At 46.0% G+C, this 17,786-nt stretch overlaps 1 protein-coding gene across 1 annotated transcript; it reads left to right on the top strand.

The window, feature by feature from the left end:
* The first annotated feature begins 30 nt into the window (after positions 1 to 30).
* On the top strand, positions 31 to 14,288 carry LOC140900397 (SPOC domain-containing protein 1). The gene is made up of 8 exons (XM_078849410.1): positions 31 to 138; positions 1,194 to 1,319; positions 2,330 to 2,447; positions 3,076 to 3,220; positions 4,473 to 4,869; positions 9,002 to 9,091; positions 10,062 to 10,248; positions 12,226 to 14,288. The coding sequence occupies exons 1-5, from the start codon at positions 76 to 78 to the stop codon at positions 4,630 to 4,632; spliced, it is 612 nt and encodes a 203-aa protein (XP_078705536.1). The 5' UTR covers positions 31 to 75; the 3' UTR covers positions 4,633 to 4,869; positions 9,002 to 9,091; positions 10,062 to 10,248; positions 12,226 to 14,288.
* The last annotated feature ends 3,498 nt before the right edge of the window (positions 14,289 to 17,786 follow it).

Below are 17,786 nucleotides of genomic sequence, written 5' to 3'. Positions count from 1 at the left end.
ATCCTTCTTTTGTTCTTTCAGCTCCTCTTCCACCAGGTGGTTCTTGGAGAGGTTTCCCCGCAGTGTCTTGTTCAAATGAATTCACTGGAGATGGCACCCAAGGAGTTGGCAGAGTGGAGAGCTAAGGAGAGCAAACATGTAAGTCATCCCAGTGCAGCTGAGAGAGGGATAAATGCAGTGTCATCCCCTTTTCCCAACGGCCTCTTTGTGATGCCTTTGCTGTACCTTGTTCTTCTGTTGGTGATCTAAACCAAAGTAATTACAGTATGAAAATGGCACCCTTTATTGCTTAAGGGGTCTGAGTATGATTTAGATTTTTTAAAAATAGGGAGAAGGATAGCTAACAGGCTTGGTGCTTTAATTGCACTTTTGCTTTGCCTCGTCTTGATTGGTTTATATTTTGGAGTCTTCTAAAGCTTTTATAAAACAAAACTTAGAAAAGGGTGCAACGCTCTTTCCTTACCAATACAATAGAAAGGAGAGGCAATAGGCTTCCTTGCTTCCCTCTTTCTATGACACTCTGGGGCTTATGTTTACAAAGCAATGATTTTCCCCTCTTAATAGAGGAGGAGTAGTTAACAGTGTCACGCTTTTGCGTTTCCTGATGCAGATTAGATGGATGACTGTATTGAGAATGGGATGGCCCAGGGGATAGGCAATGGGGCCCAGAGCTTTTTGCCTCTATGTCACTAGTTCAAATGCAGCTCAGGCTGGTATTGATTGAAAGTTGTTAAATCAGACAGCTGGTTGGTTACCTGCAGGAGATGAATCTGATGGTCTCTGTCCTGTTCCTAATGGGAAGGGGACCACATCACAAAAACTAGCACCCTTATTGATACTAAATAGCAGCCTTGTTGACCAGTCTTTTCATGGAAGCCAAGATCTGAACTGTCCATGGATACTGAGTTTCCTTCTCAGCCTTGGGATGGTCTCCAAGTCAGGTTTGATACACATTATTGGTGGAGGCATGTACTGCTGCTGTATTTATCTTGTGGATAGCTAGAATTCCTTGCTGTTGTTTCACTAAGAGAAGGACTTTATCTTTAAAACCCCTTCTCTTTAAATCCACGGTTTGCTTTTCCATTTTGGCTTTTGCCTGTGTTGATTCCTTATGATGTTTGTTTTCTTGAGCAAGTCCTTGTCCAAGAGATGTCTGCTTGGGTCTCTGTGTACTACAATGTGATTTTTTCCAGGTGCTGGAGATGATAGAGAAACAGGAGCGAGAACCACCAAGGCGTTGCCCCACAAAACTGACCCACAAAGGAGAAATAGAGATACACAGAGAGGTGGATGAGGACTTTACTTTGGAAGACCTATATGTGAGTAGGTGTCCATGTTTGACCAAACAGACTCAACAAGGGTCTTTTATGTGAAGGTATGAGGAAAGATTCAAGGGAAATATGTAGGTGCTTAAAACCAGCTGGTGTCTGAATCTTAGTGCAGATGAGTTTCTGAGGAGTGGGTTGATGGGAGTGGTGGGCCAGCTGGTGTAGTGGATTAATGTCAGGCTTCCATCTCTGCAGTGTTCAGTTCAACTCTTGATAAAGTCACAATGAAAACAAGTTTGATGATTTTGTTCTAGGCCATAGTGGACATTTTCCTGCTGAAAATGTACTGTGCAGTCTATGGGGAGGGATCAAGAGAAGCTCTGGAGTAGAATACAGGGGGCCTTCAGGTCATTGCTGAGATAAGGAAATTTGCATACTGCTTTTCTGCACTATGATGTGTTCTGGTGTAGTATTATAATTATTATTTGTATTATTGTAGTGCCTAGGAGCCCTAGTCATGAACCCCATTGTGCTAGGCACTGTACAAACATAGAACAAAAAGAAGGGTCCCTGATATCAGTCCTTCATTAGTATAAGGGTAAGAATTCATCAAAAGTTTGGCTTTTCTAGAGGGTTTCAATAGCTCTATGAGCCATCTTGAGATCAGAGGCTCTTTTTGTATTAGTGTGTTGTGCTGTTCTGGTTTATTATAAAGGCGATGGATGTTGTGTGTTGACACTGTGTCTCCATCACTTCAGCAAGAGGTTATGGTTAACTGATAGTTGACTACTAACAGAAGGGGGAGCCACCCCCGATTGCTGTTTGATGACCATAGGCCTCTTTGAAAGATGGAATCTGGAAAACAGCATTTACCTGGGGGAGAGTGGGAACTCCCCCATGTCTTTCTTCTAGGGAGCGTGGGTGACACCAGCAGGTGAATGAGGAGGGTGTGAATAGATACTCAGCCACCACTTCCTATAAGGCTGATTCGGGAGCGCAGGTTGCCTCCGTGTGAATGAAGTTCAACGTGTATGCTACTAACTGTCATACATTCCATGTAGGGATCAGTTCTATGTATGGACAAGAAACGTATTTCCCAGCCCGCTGCAGAGTCCAAAAGAGACACCACAGACCAGCACAGGAGTCACTTACTGGACCTAGACTGCCTTATCTGTACAGGTAAGTAAGCTGGGAGAAGGGATTTGGTTGGTTAGCCTTAGACATATGAGTTCAAATTCTGTCCCACATAACCTTTCTCCATGTCACAAATCCATCATACAACTTGATAGAATTGTTCAAGAGGCCCAGGACCGAATTAGCAATTGTTGAGGAATGAGGTGTATTGGTGGTTTGTACATTACCAGCCTCAGATGATGCCTGGTTCAAGCTAGTGTTATTAATCTGTCACTCTCATGATCCATAAATTGTAAAAATGTTGATATACACAGGCAAAGAAAGTGGGGAGAGCTTGAGAGAAGTCAGCAGGACTCATGCTTGGGCTGGAGACCAAGGAAAGAGCTTTATTCCTCACGGCTAGTCCCAGCCCTTTTCAAGCCAGATCTAGGCAGCATGGATGAGTTTATGGTATGTAAACAAGGGCAGTATAGCTAGGACCTGATACTTGCTGGCAGCCGGGTCAAATGTTATCTTTGGCCATAACACAGTGAAAAGTGTCAATTCTGAGATTATTTCTGTTTTTATATTTCAGAACTTCTCATAGAAATGGAAATCCACCTTGTATTAGAGCAGTGTTCTTTCTTTGTGATCAGAATGTACAGAAACATCAGTGTTTTTTCTGACTTTACAGGAAGGATGGCTCCTGATGGTGAGAGAGGTTTTAACCCACTGCAGAGCAAATCAACCTCAAAGAAGAAGGCAGAAGACAGCTCCAGAAGATTACATTCAAGCAGTGTCTATTCAGACAAAGAGAGAAAACATTTGGAGAAAGACAGGTCTTTGTGGGAATGTATTTTATCTTACTGTTGTGCTTTTTGTTTTAACATGTGGCCTGTATATTCTCCACTGTCCACACATGGTTTTTAAAAAGGACTGAGAACTTCTGTAATTCTGCAGTCTAAGAGGAGTCGAAACCAAAGCTCCTTGGCATAAACTGGCGAGTTGCATTACAGGAGTGGGGTGATTTGGTGGACAGATCCCCACCTCAGTCATAGAAGAGGGTAAAGAGCTCCTCTGGGCATAATCAGACCCAACTAGAAGACTTGTCAAGCCTATGGATGGGTGGTTTCTTAAAAGGGAGGATCCCAGCTCAGTTTGGGAGTTCATTTTGAAGGAATAGGGCTGGAACTCAGAGTTCAGCCAGGGTTACTGACTGGGGAAACTGCTTGAGAGCCTTGGGTGCCCAGGTCCTCTCAGAAGGGAGACAGGCTGGTTCTTCTCTCTCTTTCCCCTTCTCCTCCCCTCTCCCTTTTGCTTTCTGAAGGCCCTGGACTCTGCCTTTTGTGGGCTGTGGAAGTTTACTGCCTTTTTTGTTTGGACTACCTTAAATCCTCCCCCGCCCACACACACACACAAGCCCCCAATAATGGCACAGATGCCCTGAGCAGCACAGCTGGGGGGCTGTGCTCCAGACCTCAGGACAACCCCACAGCAAAACTATAGTCCAGGAAGGGAGCTCTGAGACAAGACTGGTGCCCAGCCTCACCCCAGGGAGATACAACATACTACAGGTGGGGTTTATCTTACTTAGAAGCCCCAGGTATTGATCTGTGCCAGAAGCAGGATGCTGGACTAGATGGACCAGTTGTCTGATCTAGTACAGCAAATGTTATGCCCCTACATGACTGTTTTGCATCATGTGGTGATGGAAAGGGGTGGGGGGGAGAGAGGTCTGGAAAATGGAATTAATATCTGTTACCCATCCTCACTGTTATCCCCAAGTCCTGCCCTTTGGGTTTCCATGTGTGGCCCCTTCTAAAAGGAGATGGGCTGGAGCAGGAGCCATTGTCAATCCCTTATACAGGGAGGAGAGATGGATGTTCTGTACCCCCGGCTTACATGTTACAAGGTACAACAAAGGTAACAAATCAGACCAGGTGGCAACCTCCTTTCCCCTCCTTTAAAGTGCAAAATGTGCAGGAAAAGAGGTGGAGTTACTCAAGAAATAAAAGAATGGCACAATCAAAGCATATGGAATATCCAGACCTATAGGAATGACTCCACTATATAATACTTATTATGTTTTAGGCCTGCCTCAACTGGCGTCCTCAAGAAGAATCTAAGGCTACAGAAGCAAGTCAAGGACACTGTGCTGTGGGAAGGATTCATTCAGATGTTCAGCATTAAACAGTTTGTGGCAAAAGCATATCCTGTTTCAGGCTATGGCACTTACCTCATTCAAGTATGACCCTTGTTTTCTTTTACATTACAGGAGGGACTGTCTATATCAACAAGACTGTGTATTTAATAAAACACCACACGTTTCATGTGGTATTCCACAGACAAGGCATCAAAGCTCAGATTCTTACATCAAGTTATATCATGTGTTTTCATATGATAGACCCAAGTCCTGTGGCCCTTATGAAGTTACTACTCATTTGTTCCTCATACCAACTCTCACTGAAACCAATTGGAATTTGCCTGAGTAAGAACTGATTAATAAGGACCTCAGCATTTGGCCTGTGGATGGGACAATAGGAAAGGGGAAACATTTCTGAGATGTCATAGGATTAGCTAGGTGCCTAGAGGACTTACAGTGATTTGTGGGTTTTTATGCTCAACTCCAGTTGAACTCCCATGGATATGAGACTATGGACTTTGAACTGAGTTTTCACATGTACAAGCAGGAACTGCTATAGAATGGCAGAATCATAGGAACTAAAAGTGGAGAAGACCAGCTATAGCAACTAGTCCATTGCTCAGGGCACCAGTGCAGGACTGTTCCTTATATTTTCTGAGATTAAAAGGAATCTCTCAGAAAGCACAAATTGGGTTAAAACGGTTCACTTTCCGTTATTTGTTTCTGTTCTAAACCATGCAAAGTGTGCCCAGATACTTGGGTGATGGCCTTTATAAAGGTGAAAAAGATTACTACTAACAAATAATGATCTCAGTAGGGGATTGCCTGAGTAGGTCTTAAGTAAGTCTGTAGAATATTAAATAATAAGTAATAATTCTTCTTTGAGTGCTTGCTCATGTCAATTCCATTCTAGGTGTGTGCGCACCCATGTGCACAGTCATCGGAGACTTTTGCCGTAGCGGTATCCGTAGGGTCGGCTGTAGCACCCTCTGGAGTGCCACGCTTATGTGTTGGTATATCAGGCGGCACCATCCCTACGCCCTCTCAGTTCCTTCTTGCTGCTCGTGGTGGTCAGTTGGAGTGCCTCTCTCCCTTGCTTCGCAAATGGTCAGCAGCAGAATCTTCTCATCTCACCATGAGAGGTCTCTCCACCCTGAGATGGTGGACAATATCTTCCAGAAGTGGGGATCTCCCCAGGTGGATCTGTTCACGACTCACCAGAACAGGAAGTGCCACCATTTCTGCTTGTTCTAGGGGTTCGACAGGGACTCCCTGTTGGACGCCTTTCTGCTTCCATGGTCGGAGGCTCTGATCATAGAATCATAGAATATCAGGGTTCGAAGGGACCTCAGGAGGTCATCAAGTCCAACCCCCTGCTCAAAGCAGGGCCAATCCCCAATTAAATCATCCCAGCCAGGGCTTTGTCAAGCCTGACCTTAAAAACTTCTAAGGAAGGAGATTCCACCACCTCCCTAGGTAACGCATTCCAGTATTTCACCACCCTCCTAGTGAAAAAGTTTTTCCTAATATCCAACCTAAATCTCCCCCACTGCAACTTGAGTCCATTACTCCTTGTTCTGTCATCTGCTACCACTGAGAACAGTCTAGAGCCATCCTCTTTGGAACCCCCTTTCAGGTATTTGAAAGCAGCTATCAAATCCCCGCTCATTCTTCTCTTCTGTAGATTAAACATCCCCAGTTCCCTCAGCCTCTCCTCATAACTCATGTGTTCCAGTCCCCTAATCATTTCTGTTGCCCTCCGCTGGACTCTTTCTAATTTTTCCACATCCTTCTTGTAGTGTGGGGCCCAAAACTGGACACAGTACTCCAGATGAGGCCTCACCAGTGTTGAATAGAGGGGAACGATCACGTCCCTCGATCTGCTGGCAGTGCCCCTACTTATACATCCCAAAATGCCTTTGGCCTTCTTGGCAACAAGGGCACACTGTTGACTCATATCCAGCTTCTCGTCCACTGTAACCCCTAGGTCCTTTTCTGCAGAACTGCTGCCGAGCCATTCGGTCCCTAGTCTGTAGTGGTGCATTGGATTCTTCCATCCTAAGTGCAGGACTCTGCACTTGTCCTTGTTGAACCTCATCAGATTTCTTTTGGCCCAATCCTCCAATTTGTCTAGGTCCCTCTGTATCCTATCCCTACCCTCCAGTGTATCTACCTCTCCTCCCAGTTTAGTGTCATCTGCAAACTTGCTGAGGGTGCAATCCACACCATCTTCCAGATCACTTATGAAGATATTGAACAAAACTGGCCCCAGGACCGACCCTTGGGGCACTCCACTTGATACCGGCTGCCAACTAGACATGGAGCCATTGATCACTACCCGTTGAGCCCGACAATCTAGCCAGCTTTCTGTCCACCTTATAGTCTATTCATCCAGCCCATACTTCTTTAACTTGCTGGCAAGAATACTGTGGGAGACAGTGTCAAAAGCTTTGCTAAAGTCAAGGAACAACACGTCCACTGCTTTCCCTTCATCCACAGAACCAGTTATCTTGTCATAGAAGGCAATTAGATTAGTCAGGCATGACATGCCCTTGGTGAATCCATGCTGACTGTTCCTGATCACTTTCCTCTCTAAGTGCTTCAGAATTGATTCCTTGAGGACCTGCTCCATGATTTTTCCAGGGACTGAGGTGAGGCTCACTGGCCTGTAGTTCCCCGGATCCTCCTTCTTCCCTTTTTTAAAGATGGGCACTACATTAGCCTTTTTCCAGTCGTCCGGGACTTCCCCCGATCGCCATGAGTTTTCAAAGATAATGGCCAATGGCTCTGCAATCACACTGATGTACGCTTTCCCCCCAGTTGCTCCACAGGGTCCTCATAAAGGTCAGGCAGGACAGGGCCGAGGTCATACTAAATGTCCCGGGTTGGCCTCGCCAGCATTGGTTCAGCGTGCTCCTGGACGTGTTGGCCCCGATGCTGCTGCCCCACTGGCCGGATCTCCTGTCACAGAATCACAGCAGGCTCTTGCACCTGAACCTGGCAGCGCTGCACCTGGCAGCGCTGCACCTGACAGCTTGGTTGCTCCATGACTGAGTTCTGTGGAGCAGGAGTGCTCGGCCCAAGTCCAGCAGGTCCTGCTGGGAAGCAGGAAGCCCTTCAGTAGGGCCACCTATCTGGTCGAATGGAAACATTTTAAGTGCGGCCTTCAACCTGCGGGGTTAGGCCTGTGCAGGCCTCACTGCAGCTGATCCTGGACTACCTCTAGCATCTTACACTTCAGGGGTTGTCCCTTTCATCTGTTAAGGTCCACTTGACCACTATATCAGCCTTTCACCCTCAGTTCCAGGGCAGGTCAGTCTTCGTGCATGGCATGACGGGCCAGTTCCTGAAGGGTCTGGAACAACTCTACCCTTAAGCCCGGGATCCTGTCCCTCCATGGGACCTTAACTTGGTGCTTACGTAGCTCATGGAAACCCCCTTCGAGCCCTTGGCGTCCTGCTCTCTTCTTCTTCTCTCCTGAAAGGTATCGTTCTTGGTGGCAATAACTTCTGCATGGAGGGTTTCCGAGATTAGGGTGCTCATCTTGGAACCACCATATACCATATTCTTCAAGGACAAGGTCCAGCTGTGGCCACACCTGGCCTTTGGCTCATGTGTAATTGGGAAACCACCTGGGCAGGGACATATTCTTGCCAGTCTTCTGTCCAAAACCTCATAAGTCTGAGGAGGAGCATAGGTTGCACTTCCTGGACATCAGGAGAGCACTAGCCTTCTACATCGAGAGGACCAAGCCATTTCACAAGTCGATGCAGTTGTTTGTCGCAGTGGCAGGTAGGATGAAAGGTTGTCCGGTGTCAGCCCAGAGAATTTCGCCTTGGATCACATCTTGCATCCATTTCTGCTATGATCAGGCGAAGGTGCCAGTGATTATCACGGCTCACTTAACTAGAGCGTAAGCCTCGGCAGCAGCCTTCCTAGCCCAAGTACCCATTCAGGATATCTGCAAGGCCACTACCTGGTCATGTCTCACTATGCGCTTACCCAACAAGCTCGAGACGACGCTGGCTTTGGTAGAGCAGTGCTGCAAGCTTCATGACTGTGAACTCTGATCCCACCTCCAGGGATATTGCTTGTGAGTCACCTAGAATGGGATTGACATGAGCAAGCACCCGAAGAAGAAAAAACGGTTACTCACCTTTTCGTAACTCTTGTTCTTCGAGATGTATTGCTCATGTCCATTCCATTACCGGCCCTCCTGCCCCTCTGACGGAGTTGCTGGCAAGAAGGAACTGAGAGGGCATAGGGCCGGCAGGGCCTGATATACCGACGCATGAGCGCTGCACTCCAGAGGGTGCCACAGCCAACCTTATGGGTTCCGCTAAGGCAAAAGTCTCTGCCGACTGTGCAGGTGGGTGAGCGCACACCTAGAATGGAATGCACACGAGCAACACATCTCGAAGAACACCAGTTATGAAAAGGTGGGTAATCTATATTTTTGTCCTTCTGGTTTGTACAGGTGTTACCGGAGCTGATTCAGTCGAGGGGCTGTATTCTCCCGGAGGACGTCTGGGATTATTTAGAGAGCATATGGCCAGCTGAAGCCAAGGTAGCCTTTCAAAAGGTTCTTGTTTTCAAGCGCTGAGGATGATTTGTCATGTACTAAGCTGACTTTTAAGCATATCCTAGTTCCTTCAGCCTGTGGTCCAAGATGTCAGAAGAACTGAGTTAGTGCAATAATAACCCTTAAACCTTTTATCACAGGAGAACTCAGCTGCTGGACACCAGAAGCAGCCTGCATTCATGCAGCTAAAATGGCTGTCACCTTTACATGTTTGAAAGCATGCCAACAAAGGGTTGCACTTTCCCACATAGTTATGATACCAGCAGGGACAATTTTAATGGTTGCATAGAATGATATTTTGGATCAACTGAAACATTCTGTCCTTTTAAGTGGCAAGTAAAAGTGAATAGTATGTAGGCCCTAATCTTGAGAGGTTCAGTGGACTGGCAACAACCACTGGGTTCAAGGATTGTGGCTATGCATAAATGTGTGACATGGATGGAAGACTTCTAAAGGCTTACTCCAGAGTCCATTGAAGTGATTGGAAGTCTTTCCACTGACTTCATTGAGCTTTGGATCAGGCCCAATGGTGTCAACTGACCTGATACAGTTCAGGGACGTACCATGTGCAGGTAAAAATTGTCTTTACCATATTGTAGGCAAGATCTCTGTCTGTGTTTTTCTCTCTCTCTCTCTCTCCTGAATTTGTTCATACTCTTGTGATCTCCATATAGAATGTAGAGTCCACCAGATTGTTTACGTGCACCAAAGTGTGTTTGTAGGTTGTGTGTGAGGTGAACGCTCTTCATCTTGCCAAAATGCAGTGAGTGAAGCACATAAAGAATGGGAGCGCCCCCTCCCCACAATTGGGATTAAGCTTGAGCCCTTCTGACATGCAAACAAGTTCCTAGATGCCTTCCGTTTTTCAGTACTTCTTTCCGGTTAGGTGAACATTGTTAGCAGCACTGTGTTTTCAGACAATCCACACAGTCTCCTTCTCCCTGTGTTTGTTTAGGAGATGAGCATGATACAATTCTGCCCTGCCATGACCAAAGACTTCAGAATTTACAACATGCTGTATTCGTATTTGAACAACAAACAGAGATACGGCATTGTGGACAGCAACCAGATGGAAATGTTCATGGTACCGCTGCCAGCCTTCCAGCCAGTACCTGCCAAATTCCATCCACTTGGTGGCCCAGGTATGGATTTTAAACAAGCTGGCTTCCTTTTCTGGTGTGTACCCCAGAGAGGCTCAGTGAAATAACTTGCTGCCTTCAGATTGAGGATCACAGGTTCCAGTGCTATAAATAATTCAGTATAATATAATCCACAGCTTTACCGGGTGTCAGAAAGCAAGGGGCTCTATTTATTTCTCAGTGAAAGGCAGATTTGAAAAATAGGGTTGGGCACTCGCATGCCCTTTACTAAAAGGCACTTAAAATATGGGTAGTTGCATCTTGTGATGCATGGACATCTATAACCCTCTGTTACCACAGATGAAACGGCAGAGAGCCAGTGGATCTGCTTCTCCTTGTGACAGTGTAAATCGGGAGTAACTCCTTTGAGGTAAATGGATTGACAGCAGTATAAAATGAGAGTAAATGAAAGGCAAATCAAGCCCAGTAATCCCACATTGTCCTAATTCCTACGACATTTTCTTTCCCTGCCCAGCTTCGTGTCACATGACCTGAAGTAACTGCCACATATAACTAATGAAATGGCTGGTGCTTGCCTGCAGCACATCAGGATGTAAACTCATGTAACCCCTTGTCACATAATAGTGTGTTCCCACCCAGCTACTCATCATGTGAAATGTCATTTGTCAGAGCTGCAGCTAATCCCTGTCCTACCTCCATCACATGATGTAACATCACATCATCTCCATATCAGGTAATTGCACTCAGTGCACACTTGAACCCAGCCTGGAAGCTGATTACATTTTCCAGTAATCATTGGCAGAATCACCTCTGAGATGCAGCACAATCCATCGGTGATTGACCTGGCATCTGTCTCACCTCCCAGACAAGTGGATACTCAGTCATCACGGGGAAGCAGATAGTTTTAATTATAAATCGTGTTATCTTTGTGTTCCTAATCTGGGACAGTCCAGAGCTCTGCCATCAAGATAGGACAAGACCAAGAGACTGTAATGTCTCCTGGGCCATTTGAAACGGGCTGTACCTTTTTCAGCCATCGCACAATGCAGGGAGAATCAGATACCCAGCTACAAACCATGATGGTTGAAAATTGCAGGTCATCCTTAGTAAAATTGCCTTGGTGTTTAGCTGTGGTCAGTCACCCGTCACAGAATGGTCAGACTGACTTATTTGCAAACAGAACTGAAGTATACCCACTGATTTCAAGTGCGTTTATGTGATTCGTGTCAGTGTGTCGTTTGAGAAAGAAATATATAATTCACCTTTGAGAGCAATATATATTTTAAACTCTTTTAATTCTCCTTTCAACCTAGATGGGCAAAAAAATAAGGGCAGATTTTTCTACAGCGGTCTCTAAAGTTGGGCCTGCAGCTTTGTGCACAAAAGTGTTTGCACATGCGTGTTATTGTGTGCGTGCAAAAACTTGGATTTGCATTGCTCGACTGCAGATTGTGAACTACGTGATCTGGGCATGTAACTGTAGTGCCGCATGCACAAATCCACTCTGTTGCAGGCCCGAGACGTTAGTGTGAAAAATCTGTGTGTAAAAACAAGCCTGCCCAAAATTGCAGGCACAATTTCAGAGGCCAAGTTAACGTCCCTTTTAAAATTTGGCTCTAACCCTTGAATACAATTGCTGAGCTGTGGGTGAAGAATAAAAATTAAATCTCAGTGTAATGCAGAAAATGTGAATGGGGTTAAAAAAATTACATGAAAACCTGTGATCCTTATTTATTTTTTTACTCAGTCCTTACTCAGGGAAATCTTCCATAGGAACATAAGAACGGCCAGACTGGATCAGACCAATGGTCCATCTAGCCCTGTATCCTGTCTTTCGGCAGTGGCAAATGACTATCAGAGGAAGAAATTTAGGATTTGTCTCAGGGAGAGTTTTGCCTCAATAAGTATTCAATAAAGAGTGAGACAGTACCGAAGGATTTGGCCCAAAGTTAGGAAGATTCCAGCATAAATTGTGGAAAAATCTTCCTTTAACACCACCTTTTTTGTTTGTTTTAATAGGTCTTGATGCAAATCACTCTTGCTTGTTGCTGGGACTGATTCTCCCAAAGAAAGTCTCAGGCGATCCCTCTACAAGTAGCACGGGGCCCAGCCTCTTAAGGGAAACAAAAAGAAAGACAGTGACTTTTAAAAATAACCTTGTGACCAAATGCTTTTCCCCTCCTTTGGACAGTTCTGGGAGCACCAAACTGGCTGAACCATTTCAACAGGTACCGTCCAGGGCATTCACAGGTAAGCGGCTGTCTAGGAACGAGTATCCTCCAGCAGTTTCTCACAGCCAGGAACCCCTTACAAACAATAATATGTTCGCTCTCAATACGGCAGTGGGTGAAGTCGTAAATGGAGGGATATGCCATGCAGTATCTTCTTCACACTGCCAAAACAGAAAGGAGGAAACTGACCAATCTATGCAGGATTGTGCTTTCCATTCACTTAGCAACTTCCCCTGGATGGTAGGGCAGTCCTACAGCATGGCTCAGGAATCATTGGGAAGGCAGCACAATATGACTGGGGGACATACGGAGACATACCTCGCTGATGCAGGACCAGCCGCATCACAGAACTGGAATCACGGACCATTGTCTTCATGCTCCTTATGCTCCCATGAATGTGGTGGCAATGTGGCCCTCGATGCCAACATGTTAGGTATTCAGCAGTTATCAGGTATATTTTATCCTGGAGTTACATCTTCTGGTGGAGTTTCTCAGGTGCCATCTGTGCCCCATCTTGTTTCCCATGAACCTTCTGCTACCTCTGACCTCCAAAATCATGCTGCAACTGGAGACTCCAGTCCAGCTGTTCCTGTGGAGGAAACATTGTCTCTGATCCAGCATCTGGAGGCACTGGTGCAGTTGAATTCACAAATTCAGAACCAGACTCTATTTTCACTTTCTTCGTTAGATCTTTCTGCAGTCCTACAGGCAGCCGCACCCGGGGAAACTCAGATTGTTGGAGGATCCGCATTTCCACCCGTCCAGCAGGAAAGTGGTGTGTATCCCCAGTCTCAGTTGACCCTTCCTCCCTTTGGTGGACCAGTATATCCCCCTTCTGATTGTTAATTACTCCATGCCCTCTAGGGAGCTCCACAGAGAATCATTTGTACAGTTGTCTACTCCCAACATGAAAGCAGAATAATCATAAAGAGTTTGCAACTCATCTTAAAAGCATCAACCTCTGGAATTTAAAAGGGCCTCCCACTAACTTTTGAGAGTTGTGGATAGGTTGAAACATGCCCATATGGAAAGAAGGCTTACAGAATTATTTCACGTACACTGGGAACAGATGGAATAATGAGCAGTGCTCTAAATACGTCAGCAGCCACATGCAGACGCCAGATATTGATCAGAATGGGAGAAATAGGGCAAGTGTTACAATGACTCAATGTAAACTGTTTTCTGGTCACTCTGCTTTGTGTGGCCTTTGAAAAGGAACTTTTGGCCATTTCCCTGTGCACTTGGGGCTGGGGGGGAGGAGGGGGAGCGACAAGGAAATACTGTGCGCAAGGAAAGGTGTGTGTGTGTGAGGGGGCAGATCTGAGGCTCACTGAGAAATAACGTGCTACTGAAAGAAGTTGGGTTTTTTTTTTTAATTCCACCCAGTCCTGGTGGTGCTTGGAGCTTTTCCGTGTTCTAAAGGTTTTAAGGTGACTGTTTTACAATTACACCGAGCATAAGTAGTTTCTCCCACTGGTGGAAAGGGAGCTGCTGTTGAGGTGTTACTGGTGTTACCTTCACCAGAAATGGCAAAAAATGTTTTGTCTATTTACAATACTTATGGTATTTTTAGAAAAGTTTGGTGCATGATGTAAGAATCCAGATTTTCCAAAAAAATGGGTGCTGGTTGTGAGAGGCACGTGTGATGTAGGTGCTGTTATTTTACACCACACCATGACAGGTTTTTTAAAATATTGTATTTGTTCTTTGACCAGGAACCAGCACTCAACAGTAACACTTGAGACTTGAGTTCAAATGGAGGCTGGATGCATGTGTGACTTGCAATCTGAAGCGTAGCAACCATGGTCGGTTGTTCTATTTTTATGTTATGGAACTTGCACTGTTTAAAAATGTTCAGAGTAAGAAAAATAAATATTCTTTAGCAGTTACTTTTTAAAAGAGTTGCAGAGCACTGTCATTGAGAGGTTCTGGGCAAATTCGGAGCAGAGCTGGTTACAACTAGGTTTGAAAACAATTGTCAGGATGGATTTCTGACAGATGGCCGTTTCCCAGCACAGTTTGTAGATAGCATTGTTTTAGCATGGTTTTATTGTCCCATATAGACAAAGATTTTTGTTTAGATAACTGTGCTAACAGAAACAGATGAAGCCCAGGGTTAGACAGAAGAATAAAGAGCTTTGCATGTCAGTGCAGGGTGCTAGCACCTGATCCAGGGTCAGAAAGCAGGACTCAGCAGCTATCCTCATGCCTGACATTGTTCTTTGCAGTCATATTGGTCCCATTATATTAGAGAGACAAGGTGGGTGAAAGCTTGTCACTTTCTCCAGCAGAAGTTGGTCCAGTAAAAGATATTACCTCACCCACCTCGTCTCTCCCATACCTGGCACACTCTTACTGTTTGACTTGAAGCATGGGCGGCAGGTATCACAGGCCAGGGGAGGCTAAGCCTCCCCTAACCCAGGCCATGGCTCCGCCCCAAGGCCCTGCCCTCACTCCCCCTCTTGCCTGAAGCCGGCAGGCGCTCAGCTCCAGCCAGCGGCCTAGGGCTCAGGCCAGCTGGTGGCCCAGGTGTCGGGCTGGCGGCCAGGGGCTGGGACGGCCAGGGGTAGCTCGGGCTGGCCGGCGCGGCTGGGGCCTGGCAGCTCAGGGCAGCTGGGCTGGGGCTCCTCTGCCTGTGGAGGGGAGGGGCTCAGGGCTCCGGCCACAGGGCAGCAGGGGGGAGTCTGGCCATGCGGGGCTGGGAGGGCGGACTTGCCTCTCTGAAGTGAGGGGGGAGGTTTCACCCCGTCCATGACTTGGAGGAATTTTTCCCCTGATATTTAGCCTCAGTTTATCCTCCTTTTTCTTCCCAGTCATCCTCCTCCATTCCATATTAACTAACCTCTTGCCCTGTGGTGTTTAGACTCTCAAACACTTGTAGACTGTTATCACCTCTCCCCTTAGTCATTGTGCAGACAAGCTACTCAGTTCTTTTTTTAGTCTTTCCTAAACCCCTCTGATAATGTCTCCAGGCCTTTGTCACTGCTATTCCCTCTCTCTGTTTGCTTCTGAATCATCTCCATGACATCAAGGTCGGATATTAAGATAAAAAAACAAAAGAACAAGCAACAGCTGTAAACAGAACAACACAACTGCTGTTGGGATAGTTGCAGGCAGCAGGTCCCAATAGAAAGCTCCGCCGTGAACACTGGGTCTGGGCTGAGAATTCAGCTGTTAGTAATTGCCCCAGCTGGATAGCATAAGCACCTACAGTCAGCAGTGGGTCCAGGTTAGCTTTGTTGTTTCTATGGCATTAGTACCCCGTAGTCACACTTGCATTGTGTGGGCCTAATGCAAAGCTCATTTTGGTGAATGGAAAGACTCTCATTGGCTTAAGTAGGCTTTGAATCAGGCCCTCTTCCACCCTGGGCCCCACAGTTCCCTGAAGCACTGGAGTATGCATGGATTTGAAGGGTCTTCTGGGACCCCACCTTTCCCTGCAGTGTTGGAAACCAAAACGTAAGTGCATGGTGGTAGTGGATGAGAAATTGACAAGAAACTGCTCTGGTTGCTTTTACTCTTCCAGTTCAGTGAGACAAATAAAGAGAAATACATTCCCATGTTTTAAATCCCCCCCCACCCCTTTTCCCAATCCCTGTTAGTTACAAAAGGGGGAGGCAGAAGCTATGTACTGTATGATTTCTAACCTGGCAAGGTCGGTTCAGTCCCAAAATGTGGAAGCATGTGCCTTTAACTGCTGTCATTAAAACTAGTCAAACTATCCCCAGTTATAAATTTGATAATGAACAACATCCCTAATATACCGTTTAAAGGGGTTAGACAATTGCTCTTTAAAATGAAGCTAGTTTGTGTTATGGCTTTTAAATCAAGTTTTCATTTTGTTTTACTTATGTGGGGCCAGAGCCTCTATTGTGTAAATTGGCATAACTGGGGGTTACGACAGCTTATGGGATTATGCCAGTGGAGGATTTGGCCTTTTAAGATGGCTCATCCCAGATGTAACTCCAATGGGACAAATTCTGCCTTAATAATGGTGTAATTCCTGAAGTAATTTCATTGTCATCACTGGGGTTACCCCACGCCTACTGGTGTAACTGAAAACAGAATTGGACCCAGTGCTTTTAAGAACCTTCTCTTGCCTTATGTCTCTGTTACTTAGCCCTCTCCTAGATTGCGAATCAAATTCTAGTCCCGTTGAAATTCATGGCAAAACTCTCAAAATGTCACCTACGGCTCCCCCTCAGCTGGTGTGACTCTACACACCTCTCTGGGCCTGGCCGTAGAGCCACAATAAAGCCTTGTCCCATGTCTAGATGTGTACACATGCGCAGCGTTTTACTGCCCTTCCAACACAAACATGGTCTCCTTGCTTCTGCACCCTTAGACCGGAAGGCACATGCAGCATGGCTGTTTTTTATGCATTGATACTCTTACCCATCGTTTCCTCGTCACATTTTAATTTTGTCTGCATCAGATCTTCAGTCCCGCTTCCTTCAAACCCCATCTGCCTCCCACTAATATTTGCCTGCTCTTGCTTTCTCATTTTGCAGCTTTGCAGAGCTGGACTGATCAGCCAGTATTTTTTTTGCCAACAGAGGTTGACTTTGGATTTGTTTACAAGATGTTTCCTGTAATTGACTTAAGGATTTTGCTGCTGAGTTTAGAACCAGGCAGTACCCAGAAGATATGCAGAAGCTCCTTGCTTACAGAAGGAGGTGGTGTGTAGACATGTTAAAAGTGAACTCCCTCTTGAAATGAGCCAGCAAGGACGCGGTATCTTTGCTGAGAACTCCCAACTGCTTCAGAATGCGTTAGAGAAATTCTGCTCTCCTCCCTGCGTACAAACTTATCTCACTTCCTTGTACAGTATCCAGATGGCACTGAGCTCTGTGTCATGAGATAGTAAACAAAGCAGGCTGCCCTGCTGATACCAGGAAATGCTCCGATTAAGCAGTAAGTGTTTCTCAGCCCAAATGTCTGGGGTCAATTCCTGCCTGCTCCACCTCCTACTTGCTAGAGCAAAGGCTACCTGAGAGAAGCAAAACAATCTGACTCTCAGGCTTGCTGTCATAAGATGGGAATCGCACTGTGGCTGAGCCAATGGGCCCCTCAGGAGAGAGATCACACTCCATGAACAGTAATACTCAGTATTTATTACATAGTACCTTTCACCCAAGAATCTCCAGGCATTTTATGGAGTGGGTGAGGTTGCTAGGCCCGTTTACAGAGAGAAGAAGTGTGGCATTTTAAGGGCCACATTTCCAAATGTGGCCTTCGGTTTTGGTTTCCCATTTTCAGCCAGCCGTGGGCCCTATTTTCAGAGGTGCGGAGCATCGAGTTCAGTAGGAATCGTGGTGTTATAGGCCAGTTCTGAAAGTATGAGGCTGT

The sequence above is a fragment of the Lepidochelys kempii genome, chromosome 19 (genome assembly GCF_965140285.1).
Source record: "Lepidochelys kempii isolate rLepKem1 chromosome 19, rLepKem1.hap1, whole genome shotgun sequence".
In the NCBI taxonomy this organism is placed as follows: domain Eukaryota; kingdom Metazoa; phylum Chordata; order Testudines; family Cheloniidae; genus Lepidochelys; species Lepidochelys kempii.
This window is presented reverse-complemented; position numbering and strand designations above follow the sequence as displayed.

What these genes read in the sequence shown, in the direction of transcription:
- LOC140900397 (XM_078849410.1), top strand. Translation starts at nt 76, where the DNA reads ATGAATTCACTGGAGATGGCACCCAAGGAGTTGGCAGAGTGGAGAGCT. An exon ending in AGACTGCCTTATCTGTACAG is followed by an intron (nt 2,448 to 3,075) that starts GTAAGTAAGCTG and finishes CTGACTTTACAG; the next exon opens with GAAGGATGGCTCCTGATGGT. An exon ending in AAACATTTGGAGAAAGACAG is followed by an intron (nt 3,221 to 4,472) that starts GTCTTTGTGGGA and finishes ATTATGTTTTAG; the next exon opens with GCCTGCCTCAACTGGCGTCC.